Here is a 23442-nt window from a genome sequence, read left to right as displayed (position 1 = left end):
TAAGAGAAATTCTGTTCAATTTCCAACTCGAGGAAATCTTTAGAGAACGATTTAATATTTTCCCATATGCTGAGAAACAAAAAACAAAAAAAAAAAAAGAAGAAAAAAAAAAGAAAGAAGAAGAAGAATTCTTGTTTGATAAAATTCACACGCGAGGGATTCTGTTTAATTTCCAAGAAGAAGATGACGGTACGAATTACGTAATTATTAGCGAAGCAATTCGAAATGGGAAGACATAGGGAAACGGTGCAGCAGCCGGAATTTGTCCTAAGGATAATATTTGTCTTTGCTTGGATTTGGTTAGATCAAAATACAGATATGTAAGGATGTCGTAAACGTATAAAATGATAGAAACACTACCTAGCGAACTCTTGCAAACAGAATCACACCTGAAAATAGCTGAACTAGTTATTCTCCAAACAAATAAACGGCCCATAAATCTCTGATCGTTAACTGTGCTGCTTTCCGCACATTAAACTGCGCACTTAATTTACCGTGTTTAATTATTGACTCTCTATCTACAATTACTATCGGCCAATTACTATCGCGAAAATTACGCTATCCGATTACCATAAATAAGTTGAAACTGTTGCGAGTATTAAAAAATATTGGTCGTCGAGAAATTGAATTTCCTGATACGTTGGGATTTTGCCGAAGAACGGTACCGAGCACATTTTTCTCAAAAATAAAACGAATACTCGAAACGATTCATGATATTCGTACGTATTTATTTAGAGGAGTTTGTTATCGATCTTCAAATCCTTACGATCTGATCTACCGTCAAAGTTCAAGTTTTCAGCCCATAGTTTCTTTCAATTAGAGATCTCGTCACTCGTGTCGTTGTTCCATTGAAATTCGCGTTTAACCATGAACTGCTGGGCATTGTATTTTCTCTACCTATTTTCGTTTTGGCTATTTTTATGAGACGATAGCTGAAGAATGTCTGTTCCTCGTCACAATGAAACAGACAACAGCTACTAGAACCTAGACAAAAGCTCGGACACAAATCTTCGCAACGATACCGCGTATCCTTTCTCTTAGACAAAGTTTTCTAACAAGCTATACCTACGTTGTTCCTATGGGATAGAAACTCTGATCTTTGGGATTTAGCTTCTTACACGACCTATCGCAATCTGCCGAATAAACTGTTTCTCTGTTTAATTCGGTAATTTAGCAATTAGTCAATTCGGTAATAAAGAGAAACTGAGAGGAGAAACAGTTTGAACGAAAATAAAATTTTCGATATCGAAACTGTAAACTTTAAAAAATACGAAAATACGAAAGTTAGTACGAAAGATTAATTTCTGAGGGAAAGCGTGAGAATAAAATTAGTACGGCGTAGTCTGTAGCATTGAAATTACAAACGAAAGATATTTCAGACGATTCGGCCATTTTTTCTTTGGTTAAGCCTCTGACAAGAATGCCGAAGCGAGACCACGCGATTAACAAATTTCTATGTCTGCGACTCACCTTTCTCCTTATCATCTTTTCCTTTATTGTCGAAGAAACCAGTGGTGAGAGCTTTCCTCTTGAGCAAAGGTGCTCTTCTTTTGGGCTTGGTGGTAACGGCACTGCTACCGAGTGACTCTGAAAAAGAAGAAACAATACGAATAATGAAAGAAACGTCGTTATTTTTATGATACAAGCGTAAAATACTGTCGTGGTTTCGTCTATTCGCTTCCGCCTGTATACGGAAATGGAACAAAGAAACGTAGAACGAACACGAGGAAATGGAACTCGATGAAACGCGATCCCCCCTTGATCGTTGAGTAACGTCGATGACCACACCGGAGTGTACCGCGAAAAATTAGTTTACCATACCGTACGGAGTATTTCTTAAACGACGTTCATCGTACATGTAATCGCTTCTGGCTAATTAATAAATCCTTAAAATATTCTATTCTATTAATAAAACATCGTTCCTCGTGTAGAACAATTTCTTATCGGTTTAAATTTCATTTAATGTAAGGTAAAATATCCCACACTTTGAAATAATTTACCAGCGATCTAGGTAGAGGGAAAATTCGAAAGTAATTTGCAAAAGGATTTCGAAGTAATCGTTTCGAATAAAAGTAAAATTTGCTTAAATGGAACTGCATTAAGTTAATAAGTTAAATTGTATGGTAAAATTGGTCTACAACTACGATTATAGTTTTAACGCAGTAAAAGTAAATTCGCAACAAATTTACGACCGTACTCGCCTGATACATTAAACGACTATCTTCCATTCCGAATGTGCACGACTATATATATGCTATGTATGTATAGCGATATAAGCAATCTGCATGAAACTAGTAATAAAACGTTCTTAAAGATTCCTTAAGAGCATCATAAACGATATCTGGTAAATTTAGAGAGAGAGAGAGAGAGAGAGGGAGAGTGTGTGTGCACGTGATTCCTTGAGAAAGAGGATACTTCGACGTTGAAGTTACACCCTATGTTCGTAAACATGTCAATCATCTAGAAGGCAGCCGAGATTCCATTCTCGACATTGAGTTGAGACACCAATTTTCTCGAGAAAAAAGATAGAAAACGTACTAAAATTAATTACTAAATAAATAATAAACGCCAAGAAATAATTAGCAAATATTTTGCGTGTTACCAAATTTTCAGTCTTCTAAACGCTAAATTTTTGAAATAACGATCATTCCAAAAAAAAAACTTACCACTCGGCGGCCTAATGTGAACGCCCAAGTTGAGGGCCTGGAGTTTCGCGACAGCTACCTTGCATAGAACCTTCCTCTCGATTTCTGACAGTGACCTTAGCGGAGTATCCTGTAGGGTGACGCGTCGTCCACCAGTGCCCGCCCACGTACACTTTCCCTGCAATTAAAGTTACACGCTCTGAATGTTCTCCCCACGATGCGATAACGTCGATTTACGTTACGTTGAGGAAGGTCATGCCGCGTTACACGCAAGGAATTAATCGACGCGGATTAACTACGTCGAAGTTAATCTGTACGACAATTCGCAACTGTTGTCAAACTTTGCATATTCGTTTCCTGTACAAGATACTGGAGAAATTGACGACATAAAGTTTCAAATTTCGTAACGTTTGAATATTTCAATGTACAACTATAATTATAATATTTCTTTAATACTATTATATCTGCATAATTTTTGAAGAAGTGAAATATCAAATCAAACAACAAACGTTGAACATTGCCTATTATCCGGTGAACGATATTTTTCACGTAATGCAGATGGAGATAAATTTCCATGAAAATAATAAGAAAAAGGAACGAAACGATGAAACCTTATGAAATCATCCTAGTGATACGGATGATTTCATAGCAGTTCGCAATAACGTGTATATAGGTAAAATGAACTTAAATGCGTGTTCAATTGCATCAATACGATGAACCAAGTAAAATTAAATACGAAGTTGAGCTCGTGTGGAAAAGTGGAAAGAACGATGGTATTACGCGATAGACGCGATGTGTTAAAAGTATCGCGTTAACGAAGATGAGCGAAATAAAATAACGTTGTTTGAGAATTTATACTTTTTATGAAACACGTGCTATAAAAAAAGCTATTCTTTAGGATTTTTTAACGTAAAATTGAAATAACGATGAACTACGTTGAAATGAAATATCCCAACGAAATTTTTGTCTATCCGCTGCTCCCTTTTGAGCGCGGTAAAATAATGATTTCCTGGTACGCGCGTGGAACAGGACAGGCAGATATCGTGCTTTATACAATTTTTATTAGTGCGGTATTAATGTTTCGCTGAATGAAGAAAAGAGAAAACGCGAACGACGATGGCTTTAATTAAAACTACGTCGAAAGAAACTACGTTATATTTTATATCCAATTTTTCGTTATATCAAAGTTTTCTGCCAATGAGTCTTACACGATATGGCGTTAGAGTTGAAAGTTCTTAAGACATGATCTTATCGTTCTTGCGATTGACGTTCTTTTTAATTAAATAATACAACATCCAAGGGATCGAACGTCGGCATTTTTTACTTTTTTTAATTCTATTACCAGACCAAAAAGAAAACATGGCAATTCGGGCAATCCGAATATCCATTTTCGCGAAAAATCTGACAGGATTAAATAAAAATTCTGCTTTTCTAGTTACGATATTTCATGCAATATGGAAAGCGATGGTCGAGAAGAATAAGCTGCAAGCGAAGTGACTGCGAAGTAACTTTACACGAAACACTATACGTACATTATTTACGATAATTAATTCGATCGAGCGCGAGAACCAAAAAAAAAAAAAGCTCAGACGTAGAAATCGAATTAACTTCGTATCAAACGCGTGAAATTATATAGAAATTGGTGATATGAAAACATACAATATGCAATTCTAGTACGCGACGGAGCAATTTTGTAATCCGTTTATGGAAGGTGCTCGCGGAAAACCCGGCGACAAATTCATTACTTCTGATGTAATGAATTGGCTCCTCGTCAATTCCGAGTTCGAACGTTATTCGGCTTTACCGCTCGAGAACAACGATGTCCAATAATTTACGATCACACGGTACTCTGGTTTATCGATTTCAGGAAGAACGCACAGGAGTAGGGTAATTTACTGTTGCGCGTTTCCTGAAGCCTGATATTCGAAAAGCTTAGCCGATTATAACAGACGATAAAATCAGTGCCAATTCCATTCTGTCAGAAAATTCTGTCGAATCGAATTTACGTAAGACGACGACGACGACGATTTTACTCGTTACACTACTTTAGAATATTCAATTTATTCTTTTTACAAAAGATATTCGTAACTTGAATGATGGATCCTGTTAAATCGCGAATTCTTCGATCGTTTTAATCGCATTAAGTCATAAATTAAAACATCCGATCTATCCCATTAGAGGATTAGATTCCGATTCTAAGTAATTAAAATGTAATCGTTATTTCGTACATATTCGAAATATTGCACGAACCAATGATATAAAAGAAATAAAAATCTGATATTAAAGGACAATTCGATGTTAAAGATATTCGGTGATGTTATAGCATGATATAGCATGAAAGACAACTAGCCGATGGATGTATCGCAAAATTTGTTTACAGAGGAGGCTGAAATCGCGACACGTGGGTGAATGCACAGTAAAGGAGACAAAGGTGAGACACGATACGTTCGCAAAGGATCGCTGCCAAGACGTGAATTCCACGACACGATCTATTAAAACGTTCTATCGTTACTTTCTTGTCGTCTCGACCATTGACAAGATATCTTTTGTACCGCGACATCGAAGTACTCGTACAAAAATATGGTATAAGAAAAATCAAGTTCAAGTAGTTCTTTCTTAAAACGTTTAACATTTATTCGAACGAAATAACGACGAACTGCGTGAGAATCGAATACGATAGGCCGAAGAAGCTTTTTACGATTCTCGGACGTCTAATCGATCCTCGGAACAAGTTTCATCCACTAAAAGTCATTCTCTGTATTTCTATTGAATTGTTGCACGATTAGTTGCGCGTCGTCGAGCAATTAAACGCTTCGAGTATCTTTTTCATTCTTGAAGAGATCAACGGAAGAAGATAAAAGAGAAATGAAGCAGGACTAAAAGTTTTGTAAGATGGTTGAATGGAAAGGAAATTACATCAAGTACATCAAAGTGAAATTTCTCGACGAGGGGAAGCGAATTAGCTCGTTCTTTTTCTAAATCGAAAACTGCATGCAAGTAAATAAATCAACTTAAAAGTTCTGATAGCTTTAGTCGCTCGCTAGCCGAATAGCTTTCGTCGTTATTAAAATAAAGAGATATTCCATTCGGTCTTTATCGACGGAATAACGAACTTTCCTTAAAACGTTAATGATTCGATTCGAATATCCACATGGTCCATTCTACTCTTCTAATCATCCACTATAGATAGAATGCTTCATTCCCTCCGACGCGACGAATAAAGGATCGTTTCAAAGCTAAACAACGTATGGTCAAAATATCGATAAATTCTCTTCGAGCGATCTCCGTGTATAATTCAAAACTTTGAGGAACCAACGTGCGCTAGAGGAACGATTTTATAAAAAGAACCTCCTGCCCCGACTAAACGTTCTGTCAATGTACACGGTTGATAAATTCGTGTCTGAATCCCGCCGTTTTTCATCGTTTCCAACGTTAATGAATCGAGAAACATATATTTTCCAACTTTTCCTGATCTCGCCACGCAACAGAAACTAATAAAAGTCAAAATACAAAGAGAAGAAGACGCTCTTACACGATCTATCTTTCGCAACTTTTCTCGCAACTTTTACTAGGTCTACTTTTACCAACGTCTCGTGGAAAAGGCGCGTTTAGGACCACGTGCGTACAGTCACACTATGCACGGCGTACATCCATGTACATGTTAATTAACAACGTTATTTAGTTTACTGCTTCTCATACAAAAAAAAAAAAAGAAAAAAAAACGATGCGCATCAACTAAATCAAATTGATATTTCTACTAACTAGAATGAGCGTTGTAATATATTGGATACGATCGATTCAACGATACCGTTACGAAGAGATACGTTGAGCAATAATATCTTCGAAACAGCCTAATGTCCGAGTATTAATAAGAGTAACTGCAAGAGAAGTAGAATCATCGGTTGTAGTGGCGGCACATAAGCTGTGGTTAGCAGACACGTAGTAGTAGTAGCAGGGGTTAAGTATAGTTTATACACACCACCGTTGGCTGACTATTTCTGGCGGCGCCGGCGAAATTCCGAGGCCCTAAATTGGTTATCGCGCTTACCGCTTAACGAGATGCCTGCCGCAAGGTCGACCTTCTTCTTCTTGTTCTTACATCTCGTCTTTTTCCTCTTTCACATCCTCCGAATACTCGGTCACACCACGGAGATATTAAACGTCGGCCGGGTCGGACGGTAAAGAAAAATAGACGAGCCGTCGAAGCTAAGATCGTGGAAGCGCGCCGTGAAACGCCGTGAAACGCCGTGAAACGCCGTGAAACGCCGTGAAGCGCCGTGAAGCACCGTGAAGCACCGTGAAGCGCCGTGAAGCGCCGGGAGAGAGATGAAAGCGATGAAAAAATGGGAAGAAAGGGAAGGTTAGAGTGCGGGGGAGCTACGAGGGACAAGAGATATATAGAACTTGGAAATAAAAAAGGCTGTTATACGTGGAAATTAGGAAGGAGGCAAATGTATCGCAGAGAAAGTGTGCGATAAGCGAAAATTGGGAAAACGAAATGAAATAAGTTCGGAAGGGAAAAAATGTTAATACGTAGAAATTAGGGAGAAGAACGATAGATTATTATGACGGTTAGGAAAGGAGAGAAAAGAAGGAGAAGAAAAACGAAACGATATATATGAAGGAAGATGGAAAGGACAAAAGTCGTAACGTAAAAATTCTGGAAAAGAGATTAATTATTGAGAAGAAAGAGATGAAATCGGAAGAAGGGGAACGTAATTACGTAGAAATTCAATTGTAATACGTAGATAACGACTAAGATAAATGGAAATCGGCAAAAGGAGATTGTAATACTGTAATAGAGCATGGAATTGTAGCAGAAGAAAGCCGAGATTAATGGGAATAAGAGAAATAGGAATTTTAAATGCACGGATATTAAAAGAAGGAAGCTGAAGTCAACGAAAAACGAGGAAAACATTTTCCTCGTGGTAATTATTTATATTTTACCGTAAAACATAGTTATTTTACCGTTCAACGATCGTAAATAACTAAGAACGAAAATATGGAACGAGGAAATTTTTATAAAAAAATACCATAAATATTAAATTAGAAGAAAACTAAAAAAACTCACGGTAAAGAAAGGCGAAATTGCCGAGTGCCAGAGTTGTTCGTTCTTTTCGAAATTCTTTCTCGAAAGAGGGTCGATAAAACGAGAACGACGAGAGAAGGTTTGACCGTTTTCCGGATGAACTTGCCGGGATCTTGCCTTCGACTCGGTGACAAGTAAAATTAATTTACAAGTGCTATTAAGAAAGCTAGGCAGGCGAGTATTGTTATTAATAGCCACGCTCTATTTTCGTAACAGATGTTAATAGCGGCATCGTTAATTCGTTTTCTTTCTTATAACGAGGTGGACACTCCACGCTATGCCGCGACAGGTGGTTTAAGCAAATTATTCGTAGACATGTTTTGGCAAGACAAAACTCTATATATAGAGTGCGAGATTCGTTTCTGCTTCGTTTACAATGCACGAATAAAATGCATCGAAATATTCGACGAAAGTTCTTCATTCTGGACAAGATTCGCATTATCGATCATTCTTTGATACTTAAACTTTATTTCCTTCCAACTATCTCTCTTAATCTTTTAATCTTCCAAACAGAGAAATTGTCGATCAATAAGCTTCTACGTTTTTACGTGTTATTTCATTTCGATCGTTTTGGAAACAAATCTTATTAACTTTTAGTCGTATCCTTAACTGAAACAAAAGTTCCAAAATTGACAAACTAAACTTCTACCAAGAATCACAAATTTCATAAAACGCAAACTACGTGTCCGTCCCCCCCCCCCTCTTCGCCCCCTCCGAAAAGAAAGGAAAAGAAAAGGAAGAAACACGCGATCAAACAAAACGACAAAACGATAAAAGAAAGAAGGAAACTCACCTGTGGTGTCCAGACGGAGGGTTGATTGGACGCCCTGGAAGTACTCTTGCTTCTGGACCTCCACATCTTCTTGGCGACCAGTCGGCTGCCGTGATGCACCACGCTGCTCGAGGACTTGCTCTTCTGCATCGCTGTGCCACCTGCGGAATTGGTGGACGATGACGTAAGTGCCGGTGAACCCGGTGCCGAATGCGGTTTATCCTTGTGCGCGTTGGAACCGTGTAGGAGATGGGAAAGGAAGGACTGATGATGATGATGTTTAGGGGTCAGTGGTTCTTCCGAGCCAAGGCCAGCATCGATGCTGCTCCTCGAGCTCGCGTTTCTACTCGGTGGCGAGGTGGTCGTGTCAGCGTCTGACAGATTCTCCGATGGATTCTCCGTCGAGGACATCTCTCTGTAATTAACAGCCCAGTTGTCTTCGGTTTGACAGCCCTTGTTATTGCCATCGTCGTCGCCGAGGCTCGTGGTCTCTCCTTTGGCCTTGATGTTCCTCAAGTTTCTGTCATAGTTCACTCGTTTGAATCTGTCCACTTTGTCGGCGTCCATCGACTTCTTTCTAGCCATTCGGAGATACCTTTTGATCGTGTCGCTGACGGACGGTGAAACGTCGTCGTTGTCCACGCTGCTTCGCCTGCGACCCGTAGACTTATGCATTGCCGCTTCTTTCATAGATGATTCCTCCTTTTCTCTCTCTAGAAGAACGGCGTCGAGAACCTCGCGAGGAACAGGTTCCGTTTGCACGCCGTCGTCTATGGGGCCACGATCTGTACTGGGCTCTTGCACGGCTATCAAAGGTGGCAGGCAACTAGGATCTCTCCTGAGCGAAAGCCAATCTTCGGATTCCTTCGACGGTACTCTGGTCCTTTGATGAGTCCACCAACGAGAAGACGGTGGTGACGTGTAGGCGCCGGTAGCACGTGGACCTCTGAAACCCCTGGTACACCTCAAGTCAAAATACAACTTCTCCAGCAGCTTTCGGTCCGTTAGAATCGCCGAGATCACGTGTTCTCGAGTCGCAGATTTACTATAATAACGGCCGATAGTTTCCATCAACGATTTGTGCACGTAATCGCCGTGATACGGTTGCATGGTCTTAGAAACGTTTCCCGTGTGTTTCACTGTTGGCAAAGACCGTTGGACCGACAGTTGCTCCAGTTTCGTCTGGGCAACCATCAAATCTAAATATTGTTGAAGCTTGTTTATCAAACTCTGATAATCGAAAGGTTCTTTTCCATCCATCTGCCCGAGCGTTTCCGATCTTCCTGTCGACTTTGTCGTACCAGCGACGTCGCTTTGCATGTTCAGGTACTTCTGCAGCATATCAGCCAGTGCCTTAGTCTCGGAGTCCTCCTGTACGAATTTTCTATGCTCTACAGGACTCGATGGAGTGCTCCCTCTCTCCGATGCCAGCAGCCATTCTCTTTTAGCTTTCGCTAGGTCAAATTTTCCCGCCGTGGTGGTCTGAAAAATGAAATTTTGAGGCGGATTTCTAACATCGTCAGCCTCGTCGGCGGAGCTAGCCTTCGTTCTACAACTGCCGCCCTTTATATGTCTTCGACGTCTCTGCGATCGAAAGCTCAAAGTCCCTGGATAGGAAGTTTTCCTCCAAAGCAGAAACCTTGGCTCTTTTTGACACACTTCCTGAAAGTATTGCTCTATCTTTGGAATATCTTCCGGCCTATTGTGCGTTCCATCGGGTATTAAACGTCTACCGGCGTCAGCCATGTACCGCCATGTCTTTCTAGTAAGCAACCACCGCTCTTTCGATGGTTTGCTCGATCGTTTGGTCCTCCTGTCTTTGGAGGTCGGCGGCGTACCCCGTAACGATCCGCCTGTCTCCATGCTGTCCCGACGCGAACGTCTCCTACCCCCAGGACGCTCCGCCATCGTCGCGTCCTTTTCCTTCTTCGCCACGCGAACCACTTTCGCCGAATTATTTTTACTCTTTAAACGCGATCATCCAACCGAACGCGAATCGAACAACCAATCATTTGCTCGAGAACCACTAAACCATTACCGAAGAGGCGCGTGGCGATTCACTCGCGACCACGTCATCCAAGATGCTCGCTATCTGGACACATTCGACCAATTTGACCATTCGACGAACACTCGGAGATCTGTTCGTCTAACGGACGAATGGAATGGACGGGACACCTCACTTTCGCACACTGTGGAATCTGTCACAGCCGAGGAACTGAGTCACCGGTGAAATATTGCGTCGAGCTTTCTGGTTGATCTATGCACGACGTACTTTCCAGGAGAGCGATATCGTTTAGACAAGCGAACGAAAATTCGGCGAATTTAAACCGATGTAGCTTGCTCGTTTATGCTTGGACCAAGCTAGAGAATACGTGAACGGAATGATACAATGGTGCGTGGATCGGAAGGAGGCAGGCGAAAGTTTGCGCTCTCTTTTCTCTTTTTCGAAGGAAGAATACCGTTGCAATAGCGAGAACTTTCTTCTAACGCAAAACAAAAGTAGCCACTTGTTTCGCTGAGTAGGAAATTACCGGTTGTTTCTGCAGCGCAACACGTGTAACCCTGCGTGTGGCAAAAACTGATCCAACTCTCTCGGTTCCCCGTATCACGCTTATTTTTATTCCGCGTACGAAACTTTACGCTCTTTTTACACCGGCTAGCAGCAGGCCCGCGTTCGAAACTTCAACAACAACGGGCTCCAGATTAATTTAGACTTTGCAGATCCCACCGAATTTCAGCTAACCACTGCTTCTCCTCACCTTCTCCTTCGTATCCGAGATCCACCGCGAACGACACGTCGTCCTTCTCCTTGGAAACGATCCCCGCGAACACCATCGACTTGGCGAGATCGCGAACAAACAAAATCACAAAGACTTTCGAACCTAAACCTTCTTCAAATGGAGATCCAAGGCGACCAACTGTAATCTTTCAGAGATTCTTTGATAAAGTAAAATAATCCTCCAAGTAAATTTAACTCTCGTCCTTGTTGCGAGAGGCTCGATGAAACGGAAACTGTACCGAATGCGAAAGAATAGGACGAGCGTTTTCAGCGATTGAGAACCACTGGTTCGTGCCCGTTCCTTAAGCGTTCTGTTTGTTGTTCTCGGTAATGTTCCAGGGATCGGAGAACATGCAGAGGCGAGGCGAAACGAACGCGACACGAGCAGCGTTAGGAGCGACAGCCGATGCTGCGTCGAGCAGAAACGTCGAGGAGAATCACGTTACATACGGCCGCGAGCCGGCAAGGTGGAAGCTGCCTAAGGTACGCGACTACTGCTTCTCAAGGCGTCGCGACGCTCGTGGACGCTCCGTGTCTAAAAGCGTCTTTGCCCCTTCTCTCCTCGTGCCTCTCTTACGCGAGAAGAGAGAAGCGAGTGAAGCGAGAGACGGAAAAAGGGGAGACAGACGCAGAGAGAGAGAGAGAGAGAGAGAGAGACGGTCGAACCGCGGGCGCGAGTTAAGGCAATAGTGGAAGAAGAGGATGAAGAGGACGATGACGACTCTGACGAGGAAGATGAAGGGGGAACGACAGAGACGACGAAGGGTGGATAAAACGAATGGACGGTTGAAAGAGGATAGAGGAGAGTATGGAGCGGTGGAAGAGGAGCACGATGACGATAATGACGAAAAAGATGAAGACGGAGGGATAGAGATGAAAAACGATGGGCGAATGGACAGAGACAAGGATATCGCGATAGAAGAGGAGAACGATGACGACGATGATAGAAAAGACGAAGAAAGGGGGACAGAGACGAAAGAAGATGGACGAAACTAAGATGAACAGAGACAAGCGTAAAGCAGTGGAAGATGAGCGCTCTTCTTGCACCGAGATGACGACGACGATGACGAAAAAGTGGAAGAGAGGAGGACAGAGACGAAGAAAGACGAAGGAAGATGAAAGAATACGAAGGACAGAGACGAAACGAACGGAGGAAGAGGAGGATGGAGGAAGAGGCAGAGGCTGCGGTCTAGGATACCTGGGACCGCAGACAAACCGGAGATGGTGTCCACGACGTTGTCATCGTTTGCCAAATACCGACGCCGCTTTCTGGCGAGCCACGTCTACGTGCACAGGCTCTCGCGTACCTCATAGTACGATAGTCCCCGCCTCGACGATTTGTTTATAACGATCTCGCGGCTACGCGTACGGTAGAGAGACGTTTTTTAGCAACGCGACGCCTGTTTTCGTAAGACTTGTCCGTCGTCCCAGTTCGACGATCGTGTTTCAGACACGTTGGAACGCCAACGTGAAAAACCAAGCAGCCTCCATCGAATCGAGTGTGGATAATATCGTTTCGTGTAGTAGCAGGTGATGAAATGGAATTTTCTTGAATGTCGAGACGCTGTCGCGTTTGGTCCGAGTTTCGCGACGAACCTTTGGAAGTTGAAGATTGGCGGAAGACGTCTATAGTTGCGAACACGGCTACTAGCTGTAGGCACTACAGATCGAAAACTAGTAAATTGAAACGATATAGAGACCATCGAGGATGAAGATGATCGGGAAAGGAAGAAAAGCGAAGGTAGCGAAGTAGTAAAATCCGGCAAATCGCGTAAGATTCTGTCGAAAATATCAATTCTGTTTGCCAAACGCTATAACAAATTCCTGGCGAACGTGCAATTTCTAAATTCGTCGGTTCAAGCAACTCTGCCGCGAACTTTTGTCTTCGTACGAGTATACATACGTCTGTAATTCGACGAAGAAAAATCTAACTTATCTAACGCACATTTTCCTCCGTCGATCTGTATTAAATCGAAAGAATTGGGTGAAATAACCGCTGCGGGTTATATTTTCGTGTTTTCGTTCACTCGCCAAGCTTTCACGCGAATCTATAAAGAACATAAAGCGAAAGAAAACAAAGGAAATTTAAGAAGTTTAGATACTAAAACAACAAGCTACGATATCCACGTGCACGCGGTTTCCACAGTTCCAAGTGTGTCTAGGAGAGTGGAAGGTCTAAGGTAGAAGGAGAAAAGTTGAGAAGTGGAAAAAAGTGAAGTTCGGATAGCCGTGGATTACCTAACGTTTCACGGTGAAAATGTAGGACATTTCTTTATAGGCGCGCGCCACTGACGTAGTACGATAAAAATCGCCATGAGGGCATTGCTTAATATTCTTAGGGATGTATTCCGCGTCCGGAACTATTTCCAGACTCATTCTCTAATGCAAGTCGGACCACACCTCGAGCCGCCTATAGGGGTGATCGTAAATCAGAGCTGGCCTAGCTCGCCGTGACTTTATTTTTTCGAGCGGAAAATTGCCGTCTGATTTATCGACGAATGCGCTCGGAATTTCTAGGCTGCGGCCGTTTAAAAAATACGGAACACGTCGGTAACAACTTTGCGAATTCGTCCACGGCCTACGTCCCTTTCCGATCGATGTACTCTATGCGAAGGATACAATAGCAAAGTTGATGGAATTTCCAAGCGAGACACGGATACGACTGAAAATATTCGACGACGATGGGATACGAGCGTATACTTTCTTTCTCATAAGCGAAAAACCAGGTAAATAAAGAAAAGAAGGGAAGGATCGTAAGACCCGTGTTTCTTTCGACGATCTGTAACATTCATACTTTTGTATTATTTGTATTATATGCGTTACGTATCCGTAATCTATACGTATAAATATGCATATTTATAATATCGATAATCTGTTTTCATATTCGGATATTTCATATTCTATTGACACGTTAAAACTACTAGTCTAGAACGAGATATTTGCCGCAAAAGTCATCTTTCGTTCCTAGTACTTTCGTACAATATACGCAGTTAATAATACTTCAAGTATTTAATAATTATTCAAGAGCTTTCTGGAAAAAAAGGCACATAAGATAAGATAAGGTCCATTGTAGAGTAGAATCGATAATCGTAATGATTCCTAAAGATTCTTTTGTTCTTTTTATATTTATAAAATAAAGATTTTATAATAATTCGATTGTTCGACTACGAGTCAAACACCTGTTACATGCATACAGGCGCTTTTTCCAAAAAGCATCTTGGTTGTTGAATTTTATCTCGATAAACTTTGCAATTACGAATCCTCGAGCGATTGCAAGCGTGGCGGGATCTGATAAAAGATCGGCCAAGAAGCGAATCGCGAGAGGGACAACGCATATTGCGCTATCTTTAGCGTTTACGTTCGCGTTTCTCGTCGGGACGCCCAAGTGTCTGCCAGCCATCCTTATCTGTACTCGTCCGCGCGTTTCGAAAGTTTCTTATCGTTAGGGAAACCGACTTTCGCGCACCTAAACGATCGCTTCCGCCTGCCGATATACTCTTCGAAGGTTATGCGTGTCCTTCGAACCGGGCAAAGACGAACACCAGAGGAGAAAATATCTGTGATTTCAACGCGTAACCTCGCTAAACGACAAAATACACGTAGGCCGAGCGACTGCTTCTCGTTTTGAATCGTCTTTACAATTGTCTTGATTGTTCTACCGAAGTCGGAGGTATTTAGACTGCAGGATACACGAACGATTTGATAGATTATGCGGCTGCAACGGAATCTAAATGTGCGTTACGCGCGTTTAACGACACGTGGCACACTGTGTCGCTTATATTCGGGACAGAAATCATAATTTCTAAATTAATCAATTTTTTCGAACCAAGTTGTTTGATATTTTTTCGTAGAGAATCGATATATGCATGGATTGGCATAAAGAAAAATCGTCATGATCTCGAATGTTAAGTAACTTTTTACTTTAACTTTTGGCTTTCACCTTAAACCTTTTTTAGCAGTTTGTTGGCGGAAATGCCTGAAAAATGGTACCGATCGTTTTACATATGTAGATTTCAGGATGAAAGGTCGAGGCTTATTGTTTGTTCAAGATCTTTTCATTTATTCACATTTGGAATGAAAACCATTTAAGGTAACGCGAGTGTCTCGTCGTTTGGCGAGAACATAGCACGAGTGCCAAAGACCTGAACGCTGAACGCGTTAGCAACGATCTCGATCATTTTTTCATTTTGGACAGATTTGGTCAAACAAATTTGACGTCGATGGAAAGCTGAACGCGTCCGGAAATAGTATAGTGGTATAAAATCACGCAGCTATCTTTTGCCATTTCTTTTTTAAATCTCTTTCGAGTTAATAAACATTTTATATAAACGCAAGACGATTTGTTATTTTATGCCTTTTAAAATTACTTAGCAGTGTTAAAGGTATTTAAAAAGGTATTTAAAAAGGTATTAAAATGAAATTAAGAAAGCAAGTATTCCGCTAATGGCAGGTTTCCGGCAGAGAGCGTTGATTTTTGCAGCAAAGTTTGCGTCTTAACTTTAACAACAAATCGATACATTCGGTAAAAATTATGAATTATATTACAAACGACAGTTTGTTACTAATACTCTACGATAAGGCAATTTCGGGACTTGACACTTGGAATTTTTGACTTTTGTCCATTGAGCGACACAATGTACGTAGGCGTGAAATTTTCAAAACATCCCCTATTTTTGGCAGGTGTTTTGAGATTAATTTAAACGAGAATGTTGGCAATTTATCGCTTTCGAAACAAATCTTTTACAATAGACAAGATATAATACTATAACAATATAATGGAATTATATTCCATTTATAATGCAATTGTATGTGCCAATAGCTCCAAGTGATGATATCGACAACAACACGATACACTTTGTAAAAGTTACTTTATAACTTGACCCGTTAGTTTTAAGAAGGGTCGATCGATCTGTCGCAAACATTCGCCAAATCATTTACCTTGAAACATTTTGTTTCGGCGTAGAAATCGAATTACATGTGAAAATTCAGCGAGATTCTATCTTTTACAATTAAAAATAGATAACTAATTTGTTTTATTCTTTCAATCAACCAGTCTGTCAACCATTGATTTATCTAAATTTAATAAATCATTAAGAACCGAAGAAATCGTTAAACGACAGATTAAACGAAACATTGAACGCTTTCGCTTGGTGCTGTTTAGATAATCAAAGATAGTTTACGATGACGATAAGCAGGCTAGAAGTCGGTAGATGCAGCGTTATCGATCGCAAAAAACGGAACGGGCTTGACGGATGTGACAAAGTCACCGTTAAACGCTAATTGTACGAAATACTTGAACGATCGAGAGTACGGAAAACAAGGCGAATCTACCGCTTAAAAGTTTTTTAACGAGCCTAAGAAACCGTGAGTTAATTGTAAATGTACCGTATCTGTAATTTCGCGTATATCATGTTGCGGTAGTTTGCGATATCAAGGACGCGTTGCGGTATCTGTTGAACATATTCATATTAATATTATACTTATAATATCGTGAAACATGGAACAATTTATCATTTAGCGAATTTATATCGTAAACCTATTTATCTATAAATTTTTGCGTTTGAGCTTCCGTTAAAACTAATTAAATTTACTGCACGTTTACATGATTTATCGTGCAGAAGTTTCGCAATTTATTCAACGATGTTTAGAGCTACCTTAATCGTCTAGTCGATGCAACTTTCACCATTTCACCATTCCTATACACGGTAGAACACGAGGCAAACGTGTCGGTGTTCGTCATTATCTTTCGAAGGTGGATAAGCGCAGATAAAAACGTGTCGTGTATCGCCAAATGAGATTTACGATCGGTCACAGTTACGATCAAACGAGAATTATGGCTCTCTTAATTGCTCTCTCATCGACAAACCTTTGAACTCGACTCGAGTTTCCTATCGTCGACCAAACTTTTCTATCGTCTAAATTTATTTACGTTTTATCGTTACGTTTATCGTTTGTTCGCGTGGAAGAATTTCAAAGAATTCTACGCGAGTAGAAGTTAAGATAACCAATTATTTCGCAAACTTTCTCAACGTTTCGAGAGCCACGGTTATCTTACAGAACGAACGTTACATTCGAACGTCACACTCGACTTTTAACGATATCATCGATCGTCGAAACTTGATCGATTCAATTTCAACGAGTCAAAGTTGAATTTCAAAAAGTAAAAGATCGGTGAATGGAAGCGACGCTACTCGTCGATTAAAACACACGGTCTCCTCGTTATCGATCGACGACGATCCACCGGAATGAGTTGGCCGATGATCGATGTCGAACCGGCCGTCACCAGAGAGCAACGCGCAGTGTCATCGACTGATTTGTTGCTATTTCGAGCGGACTCTCGGCCGGGCCTATTTAAAATCATTTGCATTGCCACGTGAGAGCCGGCATCGTCAACAAACGTCAGAATGTCGCGCTATCGCAACCTCGTGACACGTAAATTAATTGTACGCTATCGTTACGGTGTTTTCAAACGCGAAGATCGAGATATAACCTCGATAAATCCATCCTTGACCTTCGGCGTTTTCCAATTGTGAAACACGAATCTACGATTCTAACTTTACCTGGCTGAATTTCTTATTTATTTGATTTCAAATATTTTTTTCTTTTTTTTTTTTCAGTTTCTACGTTCGATTCAGTCATTTATGCTTACGTAGCGTTTGTTCGATAGCGTTTCTTTCGAATTTCAAGTGAAATTGTCCTTTTTCCAATTATCGCTTGATCCGAGAGCAACAGCGATTTTTAAGTAACGTAATGTTGTATCGATCCTCCGAACTAACTAGTTGACTATACTGCGACTGATATTTATCTTATTTGCACGTCAATTTGGAGTATTCATTTTCCGTTAAGTATCCACTTGAAGTCGAATCACTCAAGTTCAAGCAACTTAAACTAATCTGAACGAGCCTTTCCAATTCACGATTAAATAAAACACAAGTGGAGAGAAATAACGTATCTTGGGGTCATTACAGAACGTTCTAATACGTTGTGTTTGAAGAATCCGAAGTCGTAGGGGTGTGTTCCTAACGTCAAGCTATTGAAAAAGTGTATATACGCAAATCCGAACGTGATAATATTTATAGCATCGAGCGTAAAAAGTCAGCGGCAAGAATAAATATACACTTCGAGCAAGGTTTGAATACCGAGTGCCTTGGGTATCCAAAAATTCGAATACCTTCGAAACCTTGAAACTTATCCAGCGTCTCGTATCCACAAACCGGCTAGATGTTGCACAACGAAGTTTATTACGCAACGATATAACGACACGTAGAAAACTTTTGTTTATCCATTGGTCACGAGAATTACCATGCATCCCCTTAAACGTTGTTCCTGTTCATTTGCTAATAAATCAAATAAGAAGTGCATTAAGATTGCAAATGATAGAATATCGTATGGCTTGCATAATTTCAATACCAGTTCGATAACGCTCGAATAGGTTGAAAGGGTATAAAAAAGTATTCGGTGAATATCCTTTAGAAGAATTCATATTTGACGATAAAACCTACTAAAAGCTACATCAAAACCAAAAATGGAGGCGTTATACCGCCATAGAAATGAAAAATCAATATTATCCTATGAGAGATAAATTTAACGAAATAAGTTCGGTACGAGCTCGATATTATCTAAATAAATTAAAATCCACCAGCAAAAATGGCATATTATTCTTTTATAAAGATTCCATAAAAATATCTTCTATAAAGTAAATTTTAATTCTAATGCTAATAATGTCAATATTAGTGGAGTATTTTTTGAATAAAAATTCTCGATATCGATAGCCACATTAGGACGAGAACAACAGCGACAAGTAGAATACGCGTGGCAAAAAATGTTGGTGAGAAGGTCGAAGGCAGCCGATAGGATATTAACATTATTTCCGCTGCTGGAGCAAGCAGGGGGGAAGAAAGACGAAGGCGCGAGAGAGAAAGAATTACGGAAGGACACGGATAGCGTAACAGCGCCAGAATAATCGTCCCAGTGGCGTCTTTTAATCCGAACCGCCATACGAATCTATTTTTCGCCGGACAATCGCGCCAGAAATACCGGATTGGTCCCCCTTCGTGTTAATTCTGTTCTGGTGCTCACATGATCGCCACCACTTGGTCTGTGCCGCGTATACATCGCGCGGATCCCGGCATTTTACCGTTTCTTTCATAAGAAACGGATAGATCGCCTCCTTACGATCGGATCGAATCAGTGAAAACAAATTCTGTCGAATTTTATTGATAACAAATAAAAAGGTTCGCTTGTTTGATTTAATAACTTTCGTTATTAAATATTAAACAGACAGAAACATGGTGTAAAAAGAAAAAATGTATAAAGCAAAATTAAATTTTTAACATGATTAAATTTTTAAATGATTGACGGCTGTATGTAAATTATCTTAATTTCGGCAATAAAAACTGGACAAGTTTTCAAACGTAAAATGACGTGGATGGAGGAGAAAATCGCCTAATTTAAAATGACAGCAAGTCTGCGAAGAAGTCTAGGAGACCTAGACAGTCGAAAATAACCAGAACTCGAAAATAAAATAATTAAGTTAATGCTTTGCATCCGAGTTGAATATCGTATATCGAATCGTCTGGATGAGAGCATAGTCTAATAATAAACGTCTCTTAGATTAATGGCAATACAATTAGATAGGACTTGAAAAGCACCGCAGGAAATTCAATCGTACGCTTAAGAATCACCGCGTCGTGACACTACGTGACAACATAACGATAATTATCGTCAAGAGCGCACGATCAAATGTCGATTAAATCAATTTACCGAAACTCTTCCCTGCAAACGTCTCAATCTCGTGCAACTTTACGCAACGTAATCGATATCATCCTCTCTCTCTCTCTCTCTCTCTCTCTCTCTCTCTCTGCGAAATATCCCTTGAACTTGACATCTTTCTTCTATTTCTCGGTATTTAAGTTGATGAAAATGGCCAATCTTCGTTTGTACATGCTTTTATCTATTTATTTATTTCTATCGAAACAGAAGCACGATTAATCCGGCAAATGTTTAATCAAGGACCGATCGATTCGATCGCGTTGTCGTTCGCCAGTGCATCGTTCGTTCTTTAAGCTTTCGAAATTATGGAAATGTGCAGAGAAGGCGCAACGAAACGATCGACGAAATCGGCGAAGCTCGGTCAGTCCTCACCGGTTGTATTATAAAATGTGCGAATTATTTTTAGCGGAACACAAAAATATCGCAAGGTCGCTGGTACTTTTGCCCGTTCGTCGCGTGCGCCTTCTTCGAGAGCTTGCTGTTCGAAAAGCTCGTAGCTTTTCGTCGTGGAACCACCGGAGTCGCCACCGTGCAGACACTACCGACTATTTTCCCGAAAGCTCGTCAGGTGGCATTCATGCTTGCAAGCTAAGAGGAAACACTAGCTTTTCTAATATCGGTTATCTCGGGCTGATCGAACAGATTCGACGTTTACTGGTCAATGGTTAACGCAACGATCAACAAATGATCAACGTTAGGACCTGGCGATCTTCGATTTTTGTCGAAATACGACCGTCGATATTGATCAAAATCGATATTAACTTTGCGTAAAGTATCTGTAGCTTTTGAATAATCGAAAGAACAAAACGTTTGAAGTTGCCCATTTTGACATCTTTGGTAATTCGAGCGATGGACCATGTACATTTTTATGAAAGTTGAACGAGATAGAAGATGGAAGATTTCTGTTACCACGTGTGGATAGTCCGTGGAGAAGAACTGTTCGTGTGTTGGTAAATAGCGTTGATATCGCGCGACGATAATACGCAAGAGCTAATAATTTAACGTAGAAAAATTAAAACGTTCGTTCGTATTCGTTCGATAAGATTATCCGCTTAACTACGCTTAGGAATGGATTCCTCGAAGCACGTTTCTGCCTGACGATTTATCGACAATGCGTTTGAAATAAAGTTTACTTTACGTTAATCGTGAAAAGGCATTAACCCGAAAGATCGCGGAACAAAGTGGATAAAATAATAGAAAATAGTCGAAGAAAAGTTAAATATTAGCAATACCTGTGTAAATATTAAAAAAAGAAAAAAATCTAGATTCTCAAGATGTCGCTGTTTCTATCATTTGTTCGGAAGATCGCAAGCAACAGTAACGTTTCGTGTCATTAGCTTCGGTATTATGTCATGCAGTAACGTCAGCGCTATGTCATACACGAATTTAGAGTGCGTAAGCGTCTCAGGCTGCAGTGACACTTTTATTCAAACAACCCAGCGATAAATCTGAAAAGCCAAGCCCGATTGTCAAAATATATATACTCGGTTCCCCTACCCGACTTTCATTGCCGATGATTTTACAAAAAAAAGAATGGCAATTTATTGCGCCTCGCAGAACCGTGCTCCGTCCGACCAACGACGTCTCGTTTCACTTGTCGACGCATCCACTCTGCTCCTCTAATCCGCGATAATTGCGCGTAACTCGTCCGACACTTGGACGAACGAACGAAACGTCTATACAAACGAGAAGCGCCACGATCGAGGATGCAACGGAAATGGTGGATTTCTCTTAGACACGGGGATAAGGGGTGTGGAATTTCGATGAAAATTTGTTGCAAGAACGACGAATAAAAGCGGCAGACTGGCCGTCGAAAATAGGCGAAACACCGGCTATTTTCAACATTGACACGAGAGATTTACCGGAGCGAGATGATTAATAGGGAGGCACGAGAGAGCGGGGCTAATTAAGCCTCAAGGTTCTATCCCATTAAACGCATGGTGTCTCCACGCGAGTTTAATAATCGTCGTGGCGAACGGTTGCTCGCGTGTTACGCTCGTACGTACACGGTCTAGCCGGGAAGCCGTGCAAGAAACGTTCCGTGTCACGACACGTGTGCGTGGCAACCGATGTTCGTACCGTTCCAAGACCCTCTAATACGCGGAATAGATCCTAGAACGTAGGAGTCTGAGCGGCGTTAGGCCTTTGGCCTTTCGTCCAGTATATATACATGTACCGAACGCTCGTATAAGGCTGGCTGATAGTTGCTCTTTCCATATTGCGTATAGAAACACACACGAACGAAACTAATAATTTCGACTACCTGTAGTCGCGTTTACGCGCCACCAGGATTAATATAGGCGATTGTGGACGTAGGCGAAGTGGATAGAGCTTATTTATGGATTATATGGTCCATCGTATGCCAGTTGGTCGGCTACCGGAACGAGAATCTTTGCCAAATACTACACGACGTGTACAGGTCGCACCTATGTATATCGATTTAGTATTCGATCTTATTGTACTTCGTCACGGGATTAGTAAGGATCACGAGAGTTGTAAAACTGTATGTAGAAGATACTGTTACACTATGTACTATAGATCTGCACGGATCTACGTGTAGGTAGGTTATATTTTAAACAGGAAGGAATTCATCATTGTACGTATCGTAACCGAAACTAAAATATTTGTTTACCGTTAGAAATAAATCAAGGCCATATTTAAAAAGAATTAAGAGAAACGTTTTAAAGGTGAATCTTATAAAGGAGGTTCGTATAGAGGACGGTCCAAAATATGAGAGTGTTTTATAGGCATTCTGAACATCAAATCAATGAAAACACGTTGGTCGAGGCTTGCCTTTCGAGTTACGATTATTAACTTTGATACGGACAATCGTTCGTAATTCGTTCTAAAACAGATCAGACCAGCAAAGTAATTTCCACGTATACCTCCTGGCAAATGAAATCGCAAGATACTACCTTTTGCTGGTAGATAGCACGCACGATCGCATACTTGTTTACCTGCGTGCAAATGCGGTTCTTGGAAGTACAAGTTTCGTATAAACCGTTGGATCCTTGAATTCGAAGAATGAAATGAAGTTAGAGCGAAATTGAGTGCTGGAAAGAAGCATCGCGTAAGAAGACTAGAACGGGAAAGGGTTACGTCCAGGAAAGAAAGAACTTGAAGGCATCGTCTGTGTGCATACTAAATGTTTCTTGCGACACGGCAATTCTTCTTCTTACGTTTACGATCGTTTGGCAAAAGAACTTTTCTCGCGAAAATTGCGATAATTCGTCGAGTCTCGTATATTACACGGAATTAGCCAAAGCTTCGCGCTAACGTATCTAATTACTAGCCACGAACACGATGCAAGCGTGTGCGTGTACGTGCGTAAAGGGAATGATGGATCGCGAATGTTGTGACCGTGTACGTTAAGGGAATGATGGAT

General features: G+C 40.9%; 1 protein-coding gene across 1 annotated transcript in view; it reads right to left on the bottom strand.

Annotated features, from left to right (window-relative positions):
- Positions 1-21857, bottom strand: part of LOC126868975 (uncharacterized) — a 39681-nt gene extending 17824 nt beyond the window's left edge. Inside the window, exons 1-4 of the mRNA XM_050625011.1 lie at positions 21555-21857; positions 8528-11431; positions 2667-2823; positions 1471-1587 (exon numbers count right to left, since the gene is read on the bottom strand). Coding sequence (XP_050480968.1) covers positions 1471-1587; positions 2667-2823; positions 8528-10414 — 2161 coding nt within the window. The 5' untranslated portion in view covers positions 10415-11431; positions 21555-21857. The remainder of the gene's footprint in view (positions 1-1470; positions 1588-2666; positions 2824-8527; positions 11432-21554) is intronic.
- Positions 21858-23442: the final 1585 nt, after the last annotated feature.

This window comes from Bombus huntii, chromosome 8, assembly GCF_024542735.1.
Source record: "Bombus huntii isolate Logan2020A chromosome 8, iyBomHunt1.1, whole genome shotgun sequence".
Classification (NCBI taxonomy): Eukaryota; Metazoa; Arthropoda; class Insecta; order Hymenoptera; family Apidae; genus Bombus; species Bombus huntii.
Note: the sequence above shows the minus strand (reverse complement) of the source record. Positions and strands in the feature narration are given on the sequence as shown.